Source organism: Leptonychotes weddellii, chromosome 3 (assembly GCF_054177405.1).
Source record: "Leptonychotes weddellii isolate Sample4059 chromosome 3, ASM5417740v2, whole genome shotgun sequence".
NCBI classification, from domain to species: domain Eukaryota; kingdom Metazoa; phylum Chordata; class Mammalia; order Carnivora; family Phocidae; genus Leptonychotes; species Leptonychotes weddellii.
The window spans coordinates 78,638,941-78,659,786 of NC_138371.1; the positions used below are offsets into that span (position 1 = coordinate 78,638,941).

At 37.3% G+C, this 20,846-nt stretch overlaps 1 protein-coding gene across 1 annotated transcript in view; it reads right to left on the minus strand.

Moving 5' to 3' along the window:
* Positions 1-209: 209 nt before the first annotated feature.
* ARHGAP15 (Rho GTPase activating protein 15) overlaps positions 210-20,846 on the minus strand; it is a 588,861-nt gene continuing 568,224 nt past the window's right edge. The window contains exon 15 of the mRNA XM_081814529.1: positions 210-573. Within this exon, the coding sequence (XP_081670655.1) occupies positions 390-573 (184 nt within the window). The 3' untranslated portion in view covers positions 210-389. The remainder of the gene's footprint in view (positions 574-20,846) is intronic.

Here is a 20,846-nt window from a genome sequence, read left to right on the forward strand (position 1 = left end):
GGCTCACCTGTGTGCACACATACCCATATTGACAAAACTCACACTCACACAATTACACGCCCAATGCCTGGGAGCAGTTTTAAAACTGTCTTTTGGATATGTGCTGTGCTCTGCACATTATTTTATAGTCTGGAGCATGTATAATGAATGCCTAGAAGTGCTAGAAAGAATAGCAATGAAGGGGTTAATGTAGAACACATATAGGCAAATATTGTCAACTATTTTATTCAAATGTTTGGAGCTTACACACAAAATTATCATTAAGTTTTCACAAAATGAGGCATCTGTCGCTTGAAAGGAAAAAAATGTTTCAGAAATATGTTTACAGAAATGTAAAAATATTAGGCATCGAGACAGATGTGAACATATTCAGTCACTTGTCTTGTCTGTCAGTCTTCCTCTGAGCCGAAGATCTTATTGTACTCACTCAGCATGAGCTCAGCTATCTGGTTTTGGTATACCATATGTATTGCCAGGTTCCCCATTTCATCTTCAGCTCGCAGAAGGGTGGGTCCAAATACAATCCCTAGGCTTTGAGTGGACATGAGGTTCTTGGAGGCTCGGGCCACGATCCTGGAGGGAGAGGGAAAGACAGAGAGTCTATGAGTTGGAAGTTAAATTGTGGCTAGCTTTGATCTGTAAAATTCCGTGTTCTTGAATTCTTTTTCTTGTTTTCAATTTCAATTTAAAGAAAGAAAGTAAGGGCAGTGATGGGCTTTGGCAAAACAGAGAATGCAACATAGGCAAAACATTTTTCTAGTTCTAGAAAAACAGGAACTTTACCATGACGTTTTGAAATCTTCTACTATTTGTGCTTCATTGTAGGAAAATAGAACCTATGACTCTAGGGAGAAGGATTCATTGCCTTGTACAACTTTTTGTCCCCATAGTACTTGGACACTTTGAGTGCTCAATAAATGTGGAATGAATGAATAAATAAACAGCAAAAATTACTGTGGAAAGTTAACAAGATTCGGCCTTTGAAAGGTTTGTAATCAATGGAAGAAACAGGTGAGACATGCCTAAAATATATAAGAATCTAAACACAATAAATAGAATAGTTTATGCATAGTTAATGATAAAAAGTTGACATAGACCAAAAAAAAAATAATAACTTTTTAGTGATTGGAGTGAGAAAAGTGTTCTTGACAAATGCTAACTGCAAGATGTTTTGTAGAGAAGGTTGGTTCTGAGACATTTAGGTGTATGGCAAAATTCTAAATGTCTCCATTCATTTTGGACATCGCATCTAGCTCATACTGCAATAAAATATGGAATCCTGTAGAATTTGCACAGGAAAAGAGTCCCATTAGAATTGAAGACATCTTTGCTTGTGTGAGGACTCTATGGGGAGTTGGAATACCAATGAAACATTAGGATGTGGTTTTATTAATGGTAATGCCTTTCCTGCTTCAATACAGGACTCTTAAAAGGAAGATAAAGCCCCATCCTAGATACTGAGACTTTTAAACAATGATGCTTATTCTTACCATTAAAGTCTACTTCATTTTATACTAACATTAGGAAGGTGAGGTTTTAGTGATGTTAAGGAAACAGGATTAGCATATGGAAGGACAGGGTGCTAAGAATTCTAAACTCTACATTCCACTAGACATCTGGACCCAAGGGAACTATGAGTGTAGAGAATAATAATGAGGCAAAGGAATTTATTGCAAGGCCATGGGGTCTCCATCTCAGAGCCTATTGTGGTACACTGGAATGCTGGACTTAAGAGGACTCTTTGTCTGATCCTCTATCAGAGGGCGCAGGAAGACTTGTTTTATTTCCATCTCTTCACGGACCCAGATCTCTCAAGGACCACTTCTGTGACCAAAACGCCATGCCTTCTCTCTCCTGAATGAGACTGAGAAGGACCAAAGCCATTGATTTATGACCCCCCTCCCCCCCGCCAGCACAAGTTCATGGCCAGCAAATGCCCTTGACCTAATCACTATAAAAAAAAAAAAAATCAAGTGTTGTTCTAAGCAATGGTATTATCTCATTTAATCCTCATAATAATCCCACAAGGTGGCTTCTGTTATTCAGCCCGTTTTACAAGTGAGAAGACTGAGGCCGAGAGAGGTGAAGTGCCTGAAGTCAGTGCCTGATGAAGCTGAGGTGCAAACCCATGGAATCTGGTTTGGGAGCATCATTGCCGTGGTGTGTGTTAGGACTCCTACCCTTAATTACCGGGCTGGTTTTTCATTCTGTCACCTTCCATAGATTATAAGATCCTTCCATAGAGGGTCTGAATTTGTATTCCTTACTTCAGAATTGTGATTGACAGCCTGATTCTAATAGATTTATTGTGCACAAAATGAGTTTCAAATTTGGACTGAATATTCAAGACATTCTGCCTCCCATTTTTCACTTTTTTTCTGCTTTATGAGGAGAGCACTTGCACCTATGAGCACAGTTGACTTGGCTACATTCTGGAAGGGGTTCTCATATTTTAGAGTGTCAATGAGTTATCAGAAACTTCAAGTTTAAAGTTTCCTTTGGAATATAAGAAACTCTGCCACTTTGCTACTGCATTTACCAAAAGCCTGTAGAATGATTTAAACATTCTCTTACCCTGGAATGGGGACAAAGGGAGTGAGCAAGCCTTTGCTTCACTTTAATACACCTGTTTACCTCAGTTTAAGATCTCTCTTGAGCCTTTCCCAGGGCCCCTTATTATAAAAGTCATTAGTAAGATTTACTGTGAAGGAAAAACAGAGTTTTTTCTTTTGATTTTAAAGTAAGACTTTTTTGGGCGCCTGGGTGGCTCAGATGGTTAAGCGTCTGCCTTCGGCTCAGGTCATGATCCCAGGGTCCTGGGATCGAGTCCCACATCGGGCTCCCTGCTCCTTGGGAGCCTGCTTCTCCCTTTGCCTCTCTCTCTCTGTCTCTCATGAATAAATAAATAAAATCTTAAAAAAAAAAAAAATAAATAAAGTAAGACTTTTTTTGTGATATTCATTGACTCCATCACAATAAAAAAAAAAAAAACAAAACCTCGTTAAAGGCAAATATGAAAGGAAAACGTAACTGTTCAGTAGAGTACATATTAGGTAAAAGTTGCCTTAACAACTTTATCCAGAGCTAGCAAAGATCTAAGTTGATAAGATTTTTGTAGTGGAGAACAGGGCTCAGAGGTAATAGGGCATGGAGAAGGTAGAAACAGAAGCAAGAAAGTATTGAAAGAGTGAAGGTAAATCACTGACATAAGGCATCTTGACCAACAGGGTAGAGGAAGATTAGGGCTGGAGTCCAGGGAGACTGAAAAGGGAAAGGGACATGTGAAGATTAATTGAAGACTGAAGATGTATTTTCCTAGTCAATAACAGCTGTAATTTCAGTTAGTAGCAGGAACAGTGAAATTTGGGATAGTCAGGAGACAGAACTGCATCAAACTCAAACAGGTGAGGCTAGAAATCAAGGGAGACCCAAGAACTGACTATTAGAGAGAGTGTCCAGAGGCTGTCAGGAGGATACAAGGGTAGAAGCTGGGAGAGGTCTATAGCATCTGGAGAAACTTGGGTGAGGGGAGGGGGCGCTCAGCTTTCCAAGGCATCCCAGAAAGTTACAGCATATAAGACATGGGCTGTGAGGGAGGCGAAAGAAGGCTGAAATGGGGCGAGACTAGTTTTCAATTTTCCCCAGAGTTCTTCATATTTTTCCTGCTCAGCCAAAGGCCTGGTCTTTGAATCCACAGTAGGACCAAATCTAGAAGAGGACACAAAGACTGAGTTTAAATAGGATTGAGAGTAGGAGGCTAGAACTGCATGTCAGAATCCACCTCGGGGAAAGATTTCTCTATCTTAGCCAGTGGGTTATGCAAGAAGACTCTTGTGATGGATTTGTGCCAATGCATCAGTTTCTTAAATTTCCTGTGGACAAATGTTCATTTTGTGCTTTTATGCATGTGTGAATGTGGAGCATTCATTCCATCTCAAGCTTGTATCCTTTCTGTCCATTTCTCTGCCCGCTTTCTACTTGATTTTAATAAAACCAGCTTTAACTTATGAGTGCTTTAAAATAACCTTGTTATCAGTAGATTTTACTAAACAACACATAGTTTTTTGTATTCTTGTTATATTTACATTACCGCAGGTTAAATTTCCTTAACAGCTTGGAATTTTTTCCTAATTTTGGAAAATCAAGTTACTTGCAACAACTTTTAGAAAAATCAAATGTAGTTAAGAAAGTAAGTTAATAAGACAATGTGGAAGTGTATTAAATAGAATACATGCTTTCTGATTCACTGTTAGAGAATGTGTGCTTGTGTGTGTGTGTATATATATATGTAAATATATATATGTATATATATATATACATATATATATATATATTTCATTGGCAATTATTTTTCTGAATATCAACCAACCAGTAGTTGGTGTGTTGAAATATCAAACAACTTTTCAGTTAGAAAAGATGCTGAGAATGAAGATGATTTTGGGGTAGAAATCACCATCTACCAAATTATATGATTCATGTAGATAGGCAAATACATTCTCATATCAACGTTTAAGTTAGATTAGATTCCTTTCTAATAGTGGGTAGCAAAGAAGTCCCCCAAACTGAGGATGTCTTGGAATATGTATTAAGGCCGTTATAAACTTCCTTATTGAAATGTGAACTTACCTATTCTCTACCTCAATAAACTGTTAAATAGTGAAGTGGTTTGTTTAGGACTGCATAGGGAGTCAACCATAATTTCAAAGTACAGCTAGAATACTATCCTGAAAAATTATTTAAATATTAGAGATTTTTTGTTTGGTTGGTTTGTTTTGTTTTTACTTCAAATCAAAGAATATCAAAATTCCCACTCCCACTGTGGGGACCAGCTGGGTATTACAAGTGCCATTATTTCTCAAGATTTGAACCAGTAAACATATGTAGAGGAGAAACATAGGCTAGTGAAGGCAAGAAAAACCATGCATGGAAAAATAAATCCAGTCTAGTACCAAAGATGGAAAAGTCTCAAAAACAATAAGTTATACTTCCAGTAGCTTAAAATGCAGTTGAGTCATATTTTTGGAAGGGAGGATCTGACTAGTAACCAAGTAGATTTTTACTATGGGTCTAACGATATCTTTAACTAAAGTGAATTCTGCAAAACCCCCTTTCTGTGATATGATTTACAAAAACAGTCATTCCAGAGTAAAATAAATGTTGGAGAAAATTGTATGCCATTTTTTTCTTCTTGGAAATTCACAATACACAATAGCCTAATAAAGGCTCTGAAAAGTCCTGAAGAAAAATATCCCTGCTCATCTTTGTTTGACTCATGTCTTCCCTAGTGACTTGGATGTCATAGATTCTCTTTCCTGAGGAGCGTGTATTAGGAACTGCTGCTCAAGCTTGCTTTGCTAAAGGCCTACTATAGAAGTTTGAAAATGTTACGGATTTTACTCTCCTATGCCACCTGGCTTTGGAACTCTGTAGTAGCTAACTCAAAGAGGTCAGATTGTGGTCATTTCTGGAAAGTTCCACCCCTCTGGTAGGGCTTAGATTTCATTAGGCCTTAAACTCCATGACAGTGTTGTAAATTTTGAGCTACGATTTAACCTGTTTCCAGCAACGAAATGAAAGAAACTCCCCTTCTATGGCAAAACAAAGACCAAAAGGCAAAAGAACACTTCTGAATGAGAAAGGTGAGAGCAAAGACATGGTTGAAAGATTAATGTACAGTGAATTGATGGATGGGTAAGGAGGTGCACAAACATTCAGATCTTACAACAATATTTGGGAATTCCTCTACATGGTTGTTTACTTACCATTAATTTATTCCCAGAAATCCTTACAGCAAAGATTCTAAGCAACATGAAGAGCTCAAAGTTTAGTGACTGAATGCTTGACTAATAGGAAGAAGACCCCAAACTGCACTCTTTTGAAAATGGCTATTTATTAATACTGCTTAGATTAAAATAGCCTGACAAAAATAATTATGATTTTTAAAATTTGTTCATGAAATAGCACTTGATATACATTCACTGTAAAAGCAATTCTAATACTGTGTTAAGTAAAATTCAAGTTTATAAAATCTTGAAATGGGTAAGAATTCATTTTTCTGGCAAGAGCCGAAAAAATGATATACAGTTTACAGCATAAAAAGGAGAGGAAATGCCAGAGCTACTTTTTTGTTGGGTCCAAATGGAAGGAGCAATGGTCCATCAATTTAAGATTATTTTAGAAATAATCTATGATCCAGTGCTACAGATGTTGGACCCCAGACAAAAAAATCTTTGCAGCCTTCTGCTGGGTACGTTTTTTTCAGAAGTGAGCTGAATTGCTAACCCAAAGAAATTTCTTAGTTGCTTTAAATCACAACCAAATGACTCTGAAAGAGAGCTTTACTATAAAACTCAAAATTAATGCTGAATTAAGAAGACCAAAACATTTAATAATAGTTCACTTCCAAACAAATATACAGATGCAAACTTTTTTTAACTCTGTGCTTTGCTGTTACCATAGTGACTTGCAAAGGAAGTTGAAAGCCACATAATTGCCTGCAGGACAACTCTCTAGTTATTGGAGGTGTAGTAGAAGTGTTCCCTTCCGTATCTCTGGAATGCTGTTATTTTCCAACACACATAACTTTAGGATGGTTTAACTTGAATGGGGGAAATTGCGGTGGCAAATGCTTTCTTGCAATCAGCTCATACCTGCCTTACAAAATGCAGCGTAGGCACTGCATGTGAAATGTTACGTGTGACTTTGACCACTTGAGTGAAGAGAAGCTGTTAAAAAGAGAATAAATTTTTAATGTGCTTGACTTATGATTCCTATGCACTACAACTATTTTGAGGGGATCCTTGCTAACCATAGCTTGCCTACCCTTGGTGTGCACAAAGTATGCTGCTGTTTATTGTGGTCTTTTTTTTTTTTTTTTAAGAAGACTGGGGACTAGGCAGGAATTCAACCTTCTCCCTTACAGTCATGGCTGTATGTTAGAAAAAAATTTCAAATATTGCAAAAGCAGAAGAACTTCCACCAATGTTTTTGTATTTAACACTAATGTGTGTTGACATGGTCATTCATTGGTAATTCAGCCATTTTTAATACATTAAGTTACAAATCAATTGGTTTAAACTAATTATAAAGTCTTCAAATTTATATCCAAATATTATATTATTATTTTCCAAAGCAAGTTAACAACTACCCTCTTAAACGGGAATCATGGCTATATGCTGACATTTTTGCTTTTAAATAATCTTTAAAACCATGTGCATGTAATTCTCTCAAAGTGCATTCTGGAAAAGGAGTTTTATATAGCAGTTGCATATTCATAGCTGACATGGCCTTATTCTTTGCAATTAGTAAATACCTTTTTACACTGATTTCAGCACAGAAGATTGAAATATTTTCAATTACTTGTTTCATACTCATTGATTGGACATTATAGGGAGATTCTAAAGTATCTTTAAAGCAATATTCAGAAGATTTAACAAGACAGGTGGACTTGATAAAGTAAAAAAAAAAAAAATGAATAGCCCATGGGCTTCAAAATGACTTATTTCTAGGGGAATATGTATTCTATAAGGTAACAACACCATGGATAAAATGTATTCTATAAGGTAAAACTACCATAGATAACAACACCATAGACAAAAAAGGTAACAACACCATAGCAAACTGACTTATTTCTAAGGGAGTATGTATTCTATAAGGTAATAACACCATAGATAAAATATTATAGCCAAAGCCCTTGCATAATAGATAATATCAAAAAGGAACACTAATGGTAATTACTATTTGTTGAATATCTATTACATGCTAACCACTGTGCTTCAAATATATCACAATTTTCAATGGTGGATTTAAAAATCTGATTATAAAGTAACATATTCTATTAGAATTTGAAAAGTTTAGGAAAGTATAATAAAGAAAAAACCCACTAGTAACCATAATCAGTAACTCAATGTAACTATTATTCATTCATAAAAATCTATTGAGTGCCTACCAGGTATTGGACACTGTTTTGGATGTTAAGGGTAGTGCAATGAGTAAAATAGACAAAATCCCTGCCCATATGAAGCTTATATTCTAGTGGGAGAACCAGACAACAGATAGTACACCAATCAGTATACAATGTGATTTTAGCCACTGAAGTACAAGAAAAACTGAGAAGTAGTTCTTTCACTGATCCCAGCAACCTTTTAAAAAATCCTAGTCACCCAGACTAAATAATTACCATTAATTTATTCCCAGAATTCCTTACAGCAAAGATTCTAAGCAACATGAAGAGCTCAAAGTTTAGTGACTGTGAATGCTTGACTAATAGGAAAAAGACCCCAAACTGCACTCTTTTGAAAATGGCTATTTATTAATACTGCTTAGATTAAAATAGCCTGACAAAAATAATTATGATTTTTAAAATTCGTTCATGAAATAGCACTTGATATACATTCACTGTAAAAGCAATTCTAATACTGTGTTAAGTAAAATTCAAGTTTATAAACTTGAATCACCTCCAGAGATTCCTGTTTACTTAATATGGGTGGGGCCTGCCTGCCTGCAGATAATGTAGCCCTCAGATAATTCTAATGAGCAGAGAGTAGTGGGAAATGTGACACATAGTAGACAGGGTACTCATGAAGCGCCCTTGAAGGAAGGGACATTTGAGCGGGGACCTGCTTAGTTGCACATACCATTGGAGGGAGAATCCCGGGTAGGGAATAGTAGGTACAAAGCCTCAGTGGTGAGGTTGTGCTTGGTGGTTCTAGAAATAGAGAAGGGGATAATGTGGCTGAAGACTGGGGAGTAAGGCAATGGAGGTGGGAGATGCTATGGAGAGTCTCATGGGCCTTGGTAAAAGTTCAGGATCTAATTCCAAGAGTGTGGGAATCCATTCTGGGGTTTTGAGCAGGAGAATGACACTGCCAACATTTGGGTGATAGGAAGTATAAACAATGTATCTTCATAGGTATTTGAGAAAATCCTTTTTATATAACTTGTACCCAGCATTTTTCACTTTGATCATGAGCAATTCTCATGTCTTACATATGTAATACATATTATTTCCTCATTACCTTATATGGGACAGAATGGCTTGTACCCTATACCCAAGGATTTCTTGGTATAAGTGAAAGGGATATATAAAAACATCTTTCCATGTATTCTTCCTCCACATTTTGGAGTATTTCTTTAGGCAGTGGTTCCTAACTAGGGGAAATTTTGACCCCCACCCCATTCCCACCCCCAACACTTGGCAATGTTTCAGACATTTTTGATTGTCATGACTGGGTGGGGAGTTGCTACTGGCATCTAGTGGGTAGAGGCAAAGGATGTTCTTAAACATTCTACAATGCATAGGATAGCCCTTCATCACAAAAAATTTTCCAGCCCAAAATATCAATAGTCCTGCTGTTGAGAAACCCTGCCTTACAGTAAAATAGTAGAAATGTAACAACGAGATACAAGGGTTCTCAAACTTTACCATTCGTGGGATTAATTTGGAAGCCATGCTAAAACACAGATGGCTGAGCTCCACCTCCAGATTTCTGATTCACCAAGTGTGGGGAGGGATTGGGAATTTGCATTCCTTACAAGTTCCCAGATGATGATGTTGCTCTTCCAGGGACCACACTTTGAGGACTCACACTAGATCATTAAGTTATAGCTCTTCTTTTCTTAAAATATGATAACATGTGGGAGGGCGTACTAGTCCTGTTAATATCATCATCATCAGGTACTACTCTTTTTAAAATAGTTGCCAATTGATAGGTATTTTTCAATGGTCTGTCATTCTTTGAACTTATGATTCTTTGAATTTAGGAAATGTGTGCAAAGTTAAAGAAAAAACAAACAGCCATGTGGTGGATGCTCTCTTCTGCGAATAGCTCTTTGTATCTCCTGTTCCCTTTCTTATTAAGAGCATGTAATTTTGTTTGTTTGTTAGTTTAATACATTTTACTTATCTTGTATGACAAAACTAATGCATAGTCTTTGAAAAAAAAGTCCTAATCAGGAATATCTAGGATAAAAAGTAAAAAACCTCCTGTTTTCTAGTCAAACTCCTTATTGGTAACTATAATTAATAAATGAATGTTTTTCTATCTATCATCTATCTATCTATCTATCTATCTATCTATCTATCTATCTATCATCTATGCATCTATCTTTATATATATGTATTTTTCTTTTTAAAAAGAATGAGATAAAAAAATACATAATATGTTATAATTTGCTTTCTCCCCCTTAACTATGTATCATGGGCATCTTTCCAAGTCAGTATATATAAAAATACCCCATCCTTTTTTAAAAGTTGTTACATTTCATAGTATGGAAATACCTTAATTTATTTAACTATTCCCCTGCTGGTTGGCTTTTAGGTTGCTTCCAATTCTTTGCCATTAGAGACAATGCCACAATGAACATACTTGTATATATAGATTTGTAAGATTTTTATGTATTAAGAAGCTCGATATTTCATGATTTTTGTTGTACTTCTATTCTCCCAATTCTTTGGTTCTTTCATTTTATTTATTTACATTTTTATATTTGCAATCCTAGTACTATTTCTTTTGGAATTTCTATCATTGTTTTTGTTATTATAAAATTCACCCATTTAAAGAGATCAGATAAATACTGTGAATGTTTTCTCCTAGTTTTAAAAATACTTTTATTTTTCAATATACCCTCTAATTCGTCTTAAATATATTTTTGTATGTGAAATGTGATGGTAATCTAAATTTATTTTTTTTTGTAAAAGCTAGCTAATTTCCCCAATAATATTTGGTTGCATAAATTGCCTATTCTCCATTGATTTTTGATGTTACATTTTGAGGGCAGTTCTCTATAGTCACAGACACACATACCTGGAATATCCTACTTTGCTGATGATCTCTGTGTATATTCTGAATGAGCACTTTGCTGCTTAAATCATTTTAACTTTATTATAAATTAGGGATATTCCTCCTATTTTTTTTTCTTTTTCAGATGTGAAATAAAATTCTCAGATGAAAAGAATGAGACTGATAAAGATTGAATAATTTGACCAAAGCCATGTAAGAAGTGGAAGAGCATAGATTAAAATGCAGATTTGGGATATGGGTAGTCTTTCCACAAATAATTGAGAGTCAAGAATTTTAAGTTTGAAATCAAGGGGTTTCTTAATGGTGAGGCCTGGGGCCTGGGGAAGACTGGGGGAGAGAAGGGAGTTACAGTCAGCAAGAAGTCTTGTGAAACATATTATGATTTTTTTTTAATCACCTAATTCACATCCAAGGATGTATTTATAGAGTTGAGAAGGGTGTTTTAGGTGGAAGAAAAACCAAAATAATTTGTATTACTTTTTTCTCCAGATTCACACAGTGTTTTAAACTTTTGAAAACACTTGTTTCTCATTGTGAATGGAAAAACACTATTGGCAAAAAAGGTTGAGAATTTCAGGTATGGTTTCCCTTAGGTGCTTTTAAAATGGTTTTGCCCATCCACATTTGACCATGTCAGCAGTAAAAGAAGTCTTAATTTTTATGCCCCCTGAGCTCTGCTGATTTACCAGCAGCTACTGATAATGGTAGCTAGGAAGACTGATTTGAGGTGAAAGGCTAGCAAATATATTACATGTTGGGATTATCTTTAGAAAGGAAAACATGGTAAGATCATCATTATTCTCTACATGAATTTGTCCAATAAGACAGTTAAGGAAACTAGTGTGTCATAGAAACATATTCAGAATATTGGAGGTTGTGCATGGACCAGCATTAATTAGGCTGACCAGAATAAGTCACCTAATTATGAAAAATTAGTGGAAAATACAGAACTTAAATATTTGCCTTGTGATGTTAGACACAACTAAAAGGAATGCTATCAATATGCCAAGTCAGAATTCATCAGTCTTTTAGTTTTCCTTTTCACATAGGTGAGGAGAAAAGCTATTTTACTTCCCACTAAGGGCATCTGTGTCAAACCTTCAGTAGTTTTCTTGAAAATTGTCTCCTTACTTCAAAGATCCCAGAATAGCTTGAAAGAGAATGAGTTGCCATTCGGGCATCATCATTCAATCTTCCATGCTTAATTTTACTTTCTGAGAAAAAAGTAAGTTTTAGGTACTTTTTGTAGAGACTTGACTTTAGGAGAGACACTGCACAATCAGAGAGCACCAAGGTGACCATGCCCAGCACAGTGACATGTTCATCAGCGGTGGAGTGCAGATACTGAAGGTGTTCGATTTGGAAAAGAGAATAGTTAGTGAAGTTGTGATGACTGAGTGCAGAGAAAGCCATGATATGGAAGAAAAAGTCGACTTTCCTCTTGGAAATCCAGTTTCTGGAATTAGCCCAGAGACCAACTTCACCTCCACATGGAGAATTCAAGTTGTGAAAACAGACGAAGCTTCTTCAAAATATTCATACTTATTACAGAAAATTTAGGAAAATGCGGACAAGTTGAAATAGAAAATGAAAATCCCTCATAATTCCACCACTTAGATATCACTGCTATTAATGTTTGGTTTTGATGTTTCAGTATGTGTACCAGAAAAATACTATGAGCATCTGTCAAGGTCATTAAGTATTTGGACGTAAAAGAGCCATGAGTCCACCATCAGGACGTGTTCAGTGATGGTCAAGTTCTTCTATTAGATGGCAAACTGAATGACATCTAAAATGTGGTTTGGGCTCCCAGATTAAAACGAAAGAATGGACATTCTGGGAAAGTCAAACTATCATTTGAGATGAGGTGGGATAATATATAATAACTGAGATTTCTTCCCCACCCTTCCTTGTTCTTCTTACCTTTCCCCCAAGATTCCCCAATGCTGCTGACTAGCAGCATTTTGAGCACAGTGAAGGGATGATGCAGTAGAAAAGCAGAGAACATGCTTTGGGGTTTTGCAAGACAGGGCATGTGAATTCCAAGGACTGTATCTTTTTTTTTTTTTAAAGATTTTATTTATTTGACAGAGAGAGAGACAGGAAGAGCAGGAACACAAGCAGGGGGAGTGGGAGAGGGAGAAGCAGACTTCCTGCTGAGCAGGGAGCCCGATGCGGGGCTTGATCCCAGGACCCTGGGACCATGACCTGAGCTGAAGGCAGATGCTTAACATCTGAGCCACCCAGGACTGTATCTTTGAGTTGCGCCCAAGGATTCGGAGTTGCAGCCATGGCCTAATGAGTGGATTGGAAGGTAGATGAAGAGCCAGGTTACTCTGCTGCCAGACAAGAGAGAGATTCTTTGGACTGGAAGAAGGAGAGTGAGGGAGAAGAGAGCTGAGACTTTGGTGAGGTCCCACAGAAGTGGTCCACTACCAAGTCCTTCCTACCTCGTTCCCTGAAAATACAGGCTCTTAGAAGGTTTGAGGATTCTGAGATCAGAAGGACTCCGATTCTTCTTGGGGGGAAACCCAAGGATATAGCAGGATTCCAGAGTTCCTCATGTTCAATATATCAGAAATAGAAAGATAGAAATTCCTGCATGGCAGATCTAGGTAAAGGTGACATAAGATAGCCTCACAGAATTCTGCCTCAACAGTGACTGAAACCAGATCTGGGACTGGAAGTTGGGGATGATGACAGAAAACCAGAAGAGAATGAAGATCAGTTTAGACAGATGACAAGAGCCAGACAACTTTCTACCCTGCTTATCTGCTTTATTATCTTTTTCCAGTAGAATGTAAACATCTTAAGCACCAGGATTTCTTCTGTTTTTGTTTAGTACTGTATCCCTAGACCAAGATTAGTATTTGGCTCATAGTACTAGTGCCCACCAAATATTTATTGAAATACTGTATAAATGGATGCTCTACCTGGCTGCAATAAATGCTTAGGCTGTACATAGCCCTCCAGAACTAGAAATGACCCAGGAAAATGTCTAGAAGACACTCTGAGTTGACTAAATCATTTAGAAGAATGTGCCTTGGAAAGGAAATTAGTTTTGGTTATGGCACAATAATTACATTTCCTGCACATCTGAGTTTCATACCTACTCTGTGATGATGAGAACATGAAGGCAGAGATGAAGAGAGTGAGTATTTCTGGAGAGCTTGTTAGGGGCCTATAATTGTACAGCGTGACTTTCCTTCCTATGTACTATTGACAATGAGTTTCCAACATGTACCCAGTTTGAACAAAATTAGAGAAATGAACTTAGAATAGAATGTAATTTTTATCTGGTTTATATTATGAATGTTAAAGATTATGATACCATCTAAAATCTGACCACCAAATTTCATTTTAGGTAAAATATTCAATGTATCTGCAAAAATACAAACGCCTTCAAAGTGTATATAATGCTTGGCTCAATGACAGAAACTATTTATTTTGCTTTTACACACATAAATTTATAATCCGTACTGTGGTAGAGAAGTAAAATGTGCCAGTTTCTACATATGTCCTGTACATATGGATGTCGGACCAACTCATGATTTTATTATTCAGCTCACCCATTTGTAATCACCTGTTATAATAAATTCTATGAGCAGGATGAAGTGTGTCATTTTTTAGGGACCATGATGGAGCACTATGCTGGGCTTTATAAAAGGGTCTCCTAGTCTCCAGACTGCTTATGGACCATTCCTATATTTACCAGTTTGATAATGATGGTGGCTGCTTTGGATGCAGAGATGGCCCACTCAGATTCCCCGCATAGCTATAGGAAATGAGGTTAGCAGATGGCCTCAATTGTCTTCTTCAAGGTTTACTTCAACTGCAGTGAGCCACCTTGCCCAAGGGCACTGACTGACCCACTGCAGATATAAACGTGGCCATTTCCTCTCACTGTGGGACAACACTGATGGGCTGCATGGATTCCAGAGCTCCCGGTGGAGCTGGCTGAGGTTTCATTGGGTACACATCTCTATTCAACTTCTCCCGCCCAATCCTATTCCCACCGTCTCCCTTCCACAGAGGTCCCTAGTAAATAACCTGTGTGTCAAATTCTATTTCAGGGTCTCCCTGTAGAGAATATAACCTGTGACTATTGGTTCCAAAAGTGGCCCAAGAAAGGCAGCACAAGATAGGGATTTGGAGCCAGATCACTTGCTGCCTGACTGGCAATGAAGATTTGGTCAGTGGTGGCAGCCAAGTGCAATTGGGTCTTGGCACAGGGTGGCAGTCCAATTGTTAAAACTCCCACTGGTGGTGAATTGAGATGTTATATCCATGAAGGAGAGATGAGTAGTTGGTGTAGTGTATTAAGCATTTAAAAATAATGGTGGGAGTTTGTGGATAGTAACTGCAATATCAATGAGATTGAAGGGCTATTGCTAAGCACCATTGATACTCTACAAAAGTGTTGTTTGCAGTTATAGGGCTTTTACCCTGCAAATCAAGGTTGCCTATAGGAATGCCCATTATAGAACTAGGCTTTTGGTTAACTATGGGGATGATAAAACACTGAAATAATAGAGGCCATATGATAGGACTTAATTGTTAGAAGTCAGGTAGATGCAGTTACAATAATAAGCAGCAGGGACCAGGGAAAGCCAAGAGGACATGACTCACAGAGAATTATGAAGATGGCTAATAGAATATGGGATCCCCAAGAATAAAGTAAATGGGCAGCTAACAAGGATGTTATTCAGCTTGTATCACTGTATTAGGATGATATATCTAGTCATTGTTTGGGCTATGCTGCTATGTTTGAGCAGCTACTGCTGCTCCTGAGCACTTGGGGCTTCTTGTCCAGTGACCAGCAGGCCAGAGAGTGACCATCTAGGCAGGGGTCATTAACCCTGATCAAGTGGAGGAGGTTGGGCTGCTGTTATACAATAGGGACAGGGAGTAATATGTGTGACATCCAGATGATCCAATGGGGTCTCCAAGTTCTTTGTTACCCAGTTGTGACAGAGATGGTTAATGGATAGGGCAGTGATCCTTGAGAAGACATGGTGATCAGAGCTTGGGCCCCTGAGTTGTTGCAGTAGGTCGGCCACCATGACCGGGGGGAGGTGATAACTGAGGGTGAAGGGAACTAGAAGGGACCATGGAGGAGGGAGACGATGAGTGTCAGTCATGGGCTGGGGCCCAGCTGCAGCTGCCAAGCCTTGGGTTGGTTCTTCTTCAAAGGTTTCATCAGGAAGTGAGGCCTACTGGAGTCCTGGGGAACTGCCCCAAAACATACATAAAGAATGGATTTATATGCACAAGGGGTGCATTATGGTAGATTAAGATGTGCTGCCCAGGTGTCTCATCAAGGAAGGACTATTGCTCCAGCTGCAGGTGTTAGTCAGCAGTGAGCTTCAGTGGTCTGGTCCTGCAAAATGTGCCTCAGCTGAAGACAGCCTAACCCCAAGAGAGTCTTAGAGATAGCCCACAGCCAATGACTGATCACAGTAGGGGTAAATGGGCCAAGACAGTTTGGTCCCTCTGGAAACAACTCTGATGGGCCATAGATGCTCCAGAACTCCTGTGGGTTGGCTGGACTTTGTTGGGCCACATCATAGTCTGACTTCTCTTTTTTCCCCAGCTTTCCTTCCATTGGCATTCATAGATAACCGTCATCATATGAAATCCAACCTGTGATTATAGTCATGAGCTCTGGGGAATTAGAGAAGTTCTAGTAAAAAGAGAACTGCTTGAGAAAAGGACACCTAAAATCTAGTTCAGAGTCTAGCTCTGATCAGCTCTGCGTTCATGAATCATTCCCTTCCACTCCAAATTCATGTTTTATCATTAACAAAACTGGGATAAAACCTACAAACATCTGGTTATAAAATAAATTGTGGAGATAAAAAGTAGAGCATAGGGAATATAGTCAATAATATTGTAGTTAACGTCAAAGGGGAAACAAACAAACCTGGGATAAAGTCATAATGCCCTGTATATAGTACTTCATATTTTCCAAACTTGTTCTGGTCATTCTAGAGCAGAGATTCTCAATCCTGGCTGCATGTTAATATCATGTATGAGGCATTCAAAACCATAGCAACGTCCAGGACTCGCCCACAGAGAATCTGTTGCATTTAGCCCGCAGTGAGGTCTGGGTATGATAAAAACTCTGTGTGTGATTATTTGTTTCTGGGATGAGAACCACTGCTCTAGGGAGAATCTGGAATCTCAGAATCTTAAGTTCTTGTTCTCCGTGTATTTATTGACTCTATGGTCTTATATAGTCCTGACCAGTTCTCTGAGCCTCAGATTTCTTGTCTAGGAAGGAAGGTTAATGGTAAAACTGACCTCCGGAGTTGTTTTGAAGATTAAGTGAAAAGTGTGTGCAAAACTTTTCGCAAGTTATAGAAATGTTAATTTTTGTCATTGTGATAACATTTACTTCTGTCAATTGTTAGTTTATAAACAAGAAAAGGGAAATTAGGGCTCATTGGTTTCCCACTTTGGCTAGAGCTTTGAAAGAGCAAAGAAATTGCACAGAGATCCTGATTTAGTTTACAGGATTGAGGCCTAGGTGTCTGAGTTTCTAAAAAGCATCACAGGTAAATCTGGTGTGCAGCCTCCCGAATTTGCTGTGATGCTTTTTAGAAACTCAAACACTCTGAAGACTTTTGACTAAATGACCTGTCTAAAGTTCACACAGCCAACTAAGTAAAAAAGTCGATACTCAAATCTAGGCCTTTCTATGCCTTTCTTGAGTTTTCTCTGCTATCATTCATACTGAGTTTTCATTCTTGCACATATATCTTATCATAATATTATGTGTTAGTCATAAACTATAGTAATAGAGATAAGAGGGATTTTGAATTCAAAATGTTGTATAACTATAATGCACAATATTTAATGGTTATTAAATATTGAAGTAATTACTCCTATTCCATTAGAACTAAACCATGTGATTTGTGTGCTCTTAGTGACTAAAAGGTGAAACTCTATAGGTAACATAAGATATTTTTAAGAACCAAGCATAAATTAAACAAAGTGACACCAAGGCTGAAATAATGTAAGCAAGCATAAAATGAAACATTTCAGTGAATTCAAAGTAATGTACTGCAACTGTCCTGTTCCCCTAGCTTGAACACACTGACTTAATTTGGCATCACAAGGGAAGAGAATAGCATAAAGACAGAGAAAAGATAAATAGAGAAATGAAGATCATTTTAGTGTGATCATGACCAAGCCATTCATATTTCTCATATAGCCTGGAAACAATCTCATACTTATTGGAAGATGTGACCTTTAAATGTTCCTTACTTGCAAAAAGACAAATATTCTAGAAGCCGGGTGTTAGCTTATGGAGTCATCTGTCCTGCCTGCTCTTCGATTGGAGGCTACTGCAGGGAGAGTGCAAATTGTAGATGAGCAAATGTGTTACTTATTCTTTTCATTTGCAGACTTAGGGTAAGCTTCCGTTGACAGTTCCCTGATTTCTTTAACATAGCAAATCTTTAATCAGTCTAGAAATGTTGAAATGTGATTTTTTACAGTGAATTGACCTGAGTTGAGTACTTGAGTTGAAATGTGTATTTTTCCCCCTCAAAAGCTGACTTGTAGGGGAAAAAAATCAGATATTCCATGATATACTTTGCCTTAGTGACAAGATGTTTTTGGGGAAATCATCCAAGCTTGAAATAAAATCTTTATTGAAAGTAATTCTACATTCATGCCAGTCAGATACATTGTAGGATTAGACCAGATATCCCAGGGGAAAACTACAGTATATGCACCAGGCAGAGTTGATTATTTGGACCTCCTGTCAGTTCTTAACTTCCTGACAATGGCTGAAGCATTCACGGCCGCTACAACTCTGTTTTCATCTTTATTTTGAGAGAAAGTTAATACACTTTACCTTAACTACGCCAAATGTACTGGAAAATAACCCAGTAATAAAATGCACCCCGCCTACCAAGTGATATCTGTATGTAGAGAGCATTTAGCTGTGCATTTTAAGGACACAAATATGAGCAGCAAATGACTGAAAGATATTGTGATTATTTTTTCTACTTGAACTTTTAAATTTTTCTGGCAAAGCCTCCTTTGTGCTGTCTTAAAATCAATGTATATATATAATCATGGAGCCAAGTAAATGGCTTTCATTGTAAATTACCTTCAAATGGCTGGACAGCCTTTATTATTATCATTATTATTATTATTATTACAATTAAGGAGTAATTAAGTTACCACTGTTATTTGATGTCAAGAAGAAAGACACAGGTATGTCAGGTGACATTTGCTTCAACTTAGAGAATCAACAACAGCTTAGGATGTCGCTTTTGGGAAAAAAATCATAGAATTTTTTGGGGGGGCATAATTAACACTGTAACTACAGAAGAGAGAAAAAGGCATACCTTCAAATTCAGACTTACATTCTGATTCATTGTGAAAACAACACATCATTGTAGTTCTAGAGGAAAGGAAAAGACATGATCCCCAATAGATGTCTGATAATAACCATGTTCATTTAAAAATTCAGAACTTAAATTTATTATTCTCATTTTTTGGTTGTATATTCTAAAATTCATCGCTGTCACATCATCAAGGAATGGAGCAAGAAGGTGAAGTGGCCCATGACTCAAGTTTAAGGACAGAAATGATAGTCTAGTATTATGTTCCCCAAAATTATAACCTACTCCCCTAGACAAAGAAGTCTCAATGTGAAAAGAATATGTGGTCTGAGAACCATATTTTGTACCTGAGCAATGCATTGGTTAAAAAAGTTAAGTTAAAACTTAAGTTTAAAAAACTTTGTTTTTAAATCTAAACATAAACGATTGGTCATACAACGGAATATTATTCAGCAATAAAAAGGAAAGAGCTATCAAACCATGAAAAGATGTGAAGGAATCTTAAAAGCTTATTACTTAGTGAAAGAGGCCCGTCTGAAAAGGCTGCATACTCTATCATTCCAAGTATCTGGCACTCTGGAAAAGGCAGAACTCTCGAGACAGTAAAAGATCAGTGCTTGTCATGAGTCAGCAGGGAAGGAGGGAGAAGTAGGCAGAGCACAGAGGATTTTTAGGGCAGCAAAATTATTCTGTATGATACCACAGTGATGGATACATGCCATTATACATTTGTTAAAATCTATGTAATCTACAACAGTAAGAGTGAACCTTAAGGTAAACTATAGACTTTAGTTAGTAATAATGTATTGATATTGTCTCATCAATTTCAACAAATGTACCACACTAATGCAAGATATTAATAATAGGGGAAACTGTATGTGTGTGCAGGGGGAGTACATGGGAACTCTTTACAGTTTCTGTTCAGTTTTCTATAAACCTAAATCTGTTCTGAAAAATAAAATCTATTAATTTAAAAAAGTAAAAAAAAGAAAAAAGATAATGACAGCAGATTGCATACACTCAGGGTCCAGAAGTCATTTTCCCTGCTCATCCAGCCTTATGGCCACACACATCTGAATTGCTTTGCACTCTGTGTCAATCACCATATCCAAAACCATATTTAAGCCTGTTTCTGCTAGGGAGCCTTTAAAAATTGTATTCTGATCACTTCCTTATTTGCTTTCTTGGCATTTAAACATTCAGATTGTATTACATTGTTGTTGACGTGTTTTATTTTTATCTCTAAGTTATTTCATGCACATATGTTTTATCTCCCTCAATTAGATTGCAGAATCTTTAACTTTAGGTGGTATGTCACCTTCAGCTTTACTCCTATTTTCATTTGCAATAGAAAGTTTAGACATTCTATACCTTTTTATGATTATAAATAGTTTTTACTTTATAGGTGGCTGAAAGGATAAGACTTTTCCTCATCTGGATGCCTTTTTGCTCCAGCAGAAGGGGAGCTAACCTGAACAGAAATTAGGAACTCCCCCATATTTTTCTATCTACAGTTGCAGCAAAGCTGTCCACAGTCCTCCTCTTAGCTGTTCTCTCTGGGGTCCAAGAAGGAGAGCCAAGTTCACCGGCTAAGATGTTAAGTCTCTTTCCATGTCATTCCTTCTTCCCTTTCTACTTTGTCCTGTCTTCTCTTTTTTTACTTTCTTTGGAAAAAATTACAGAG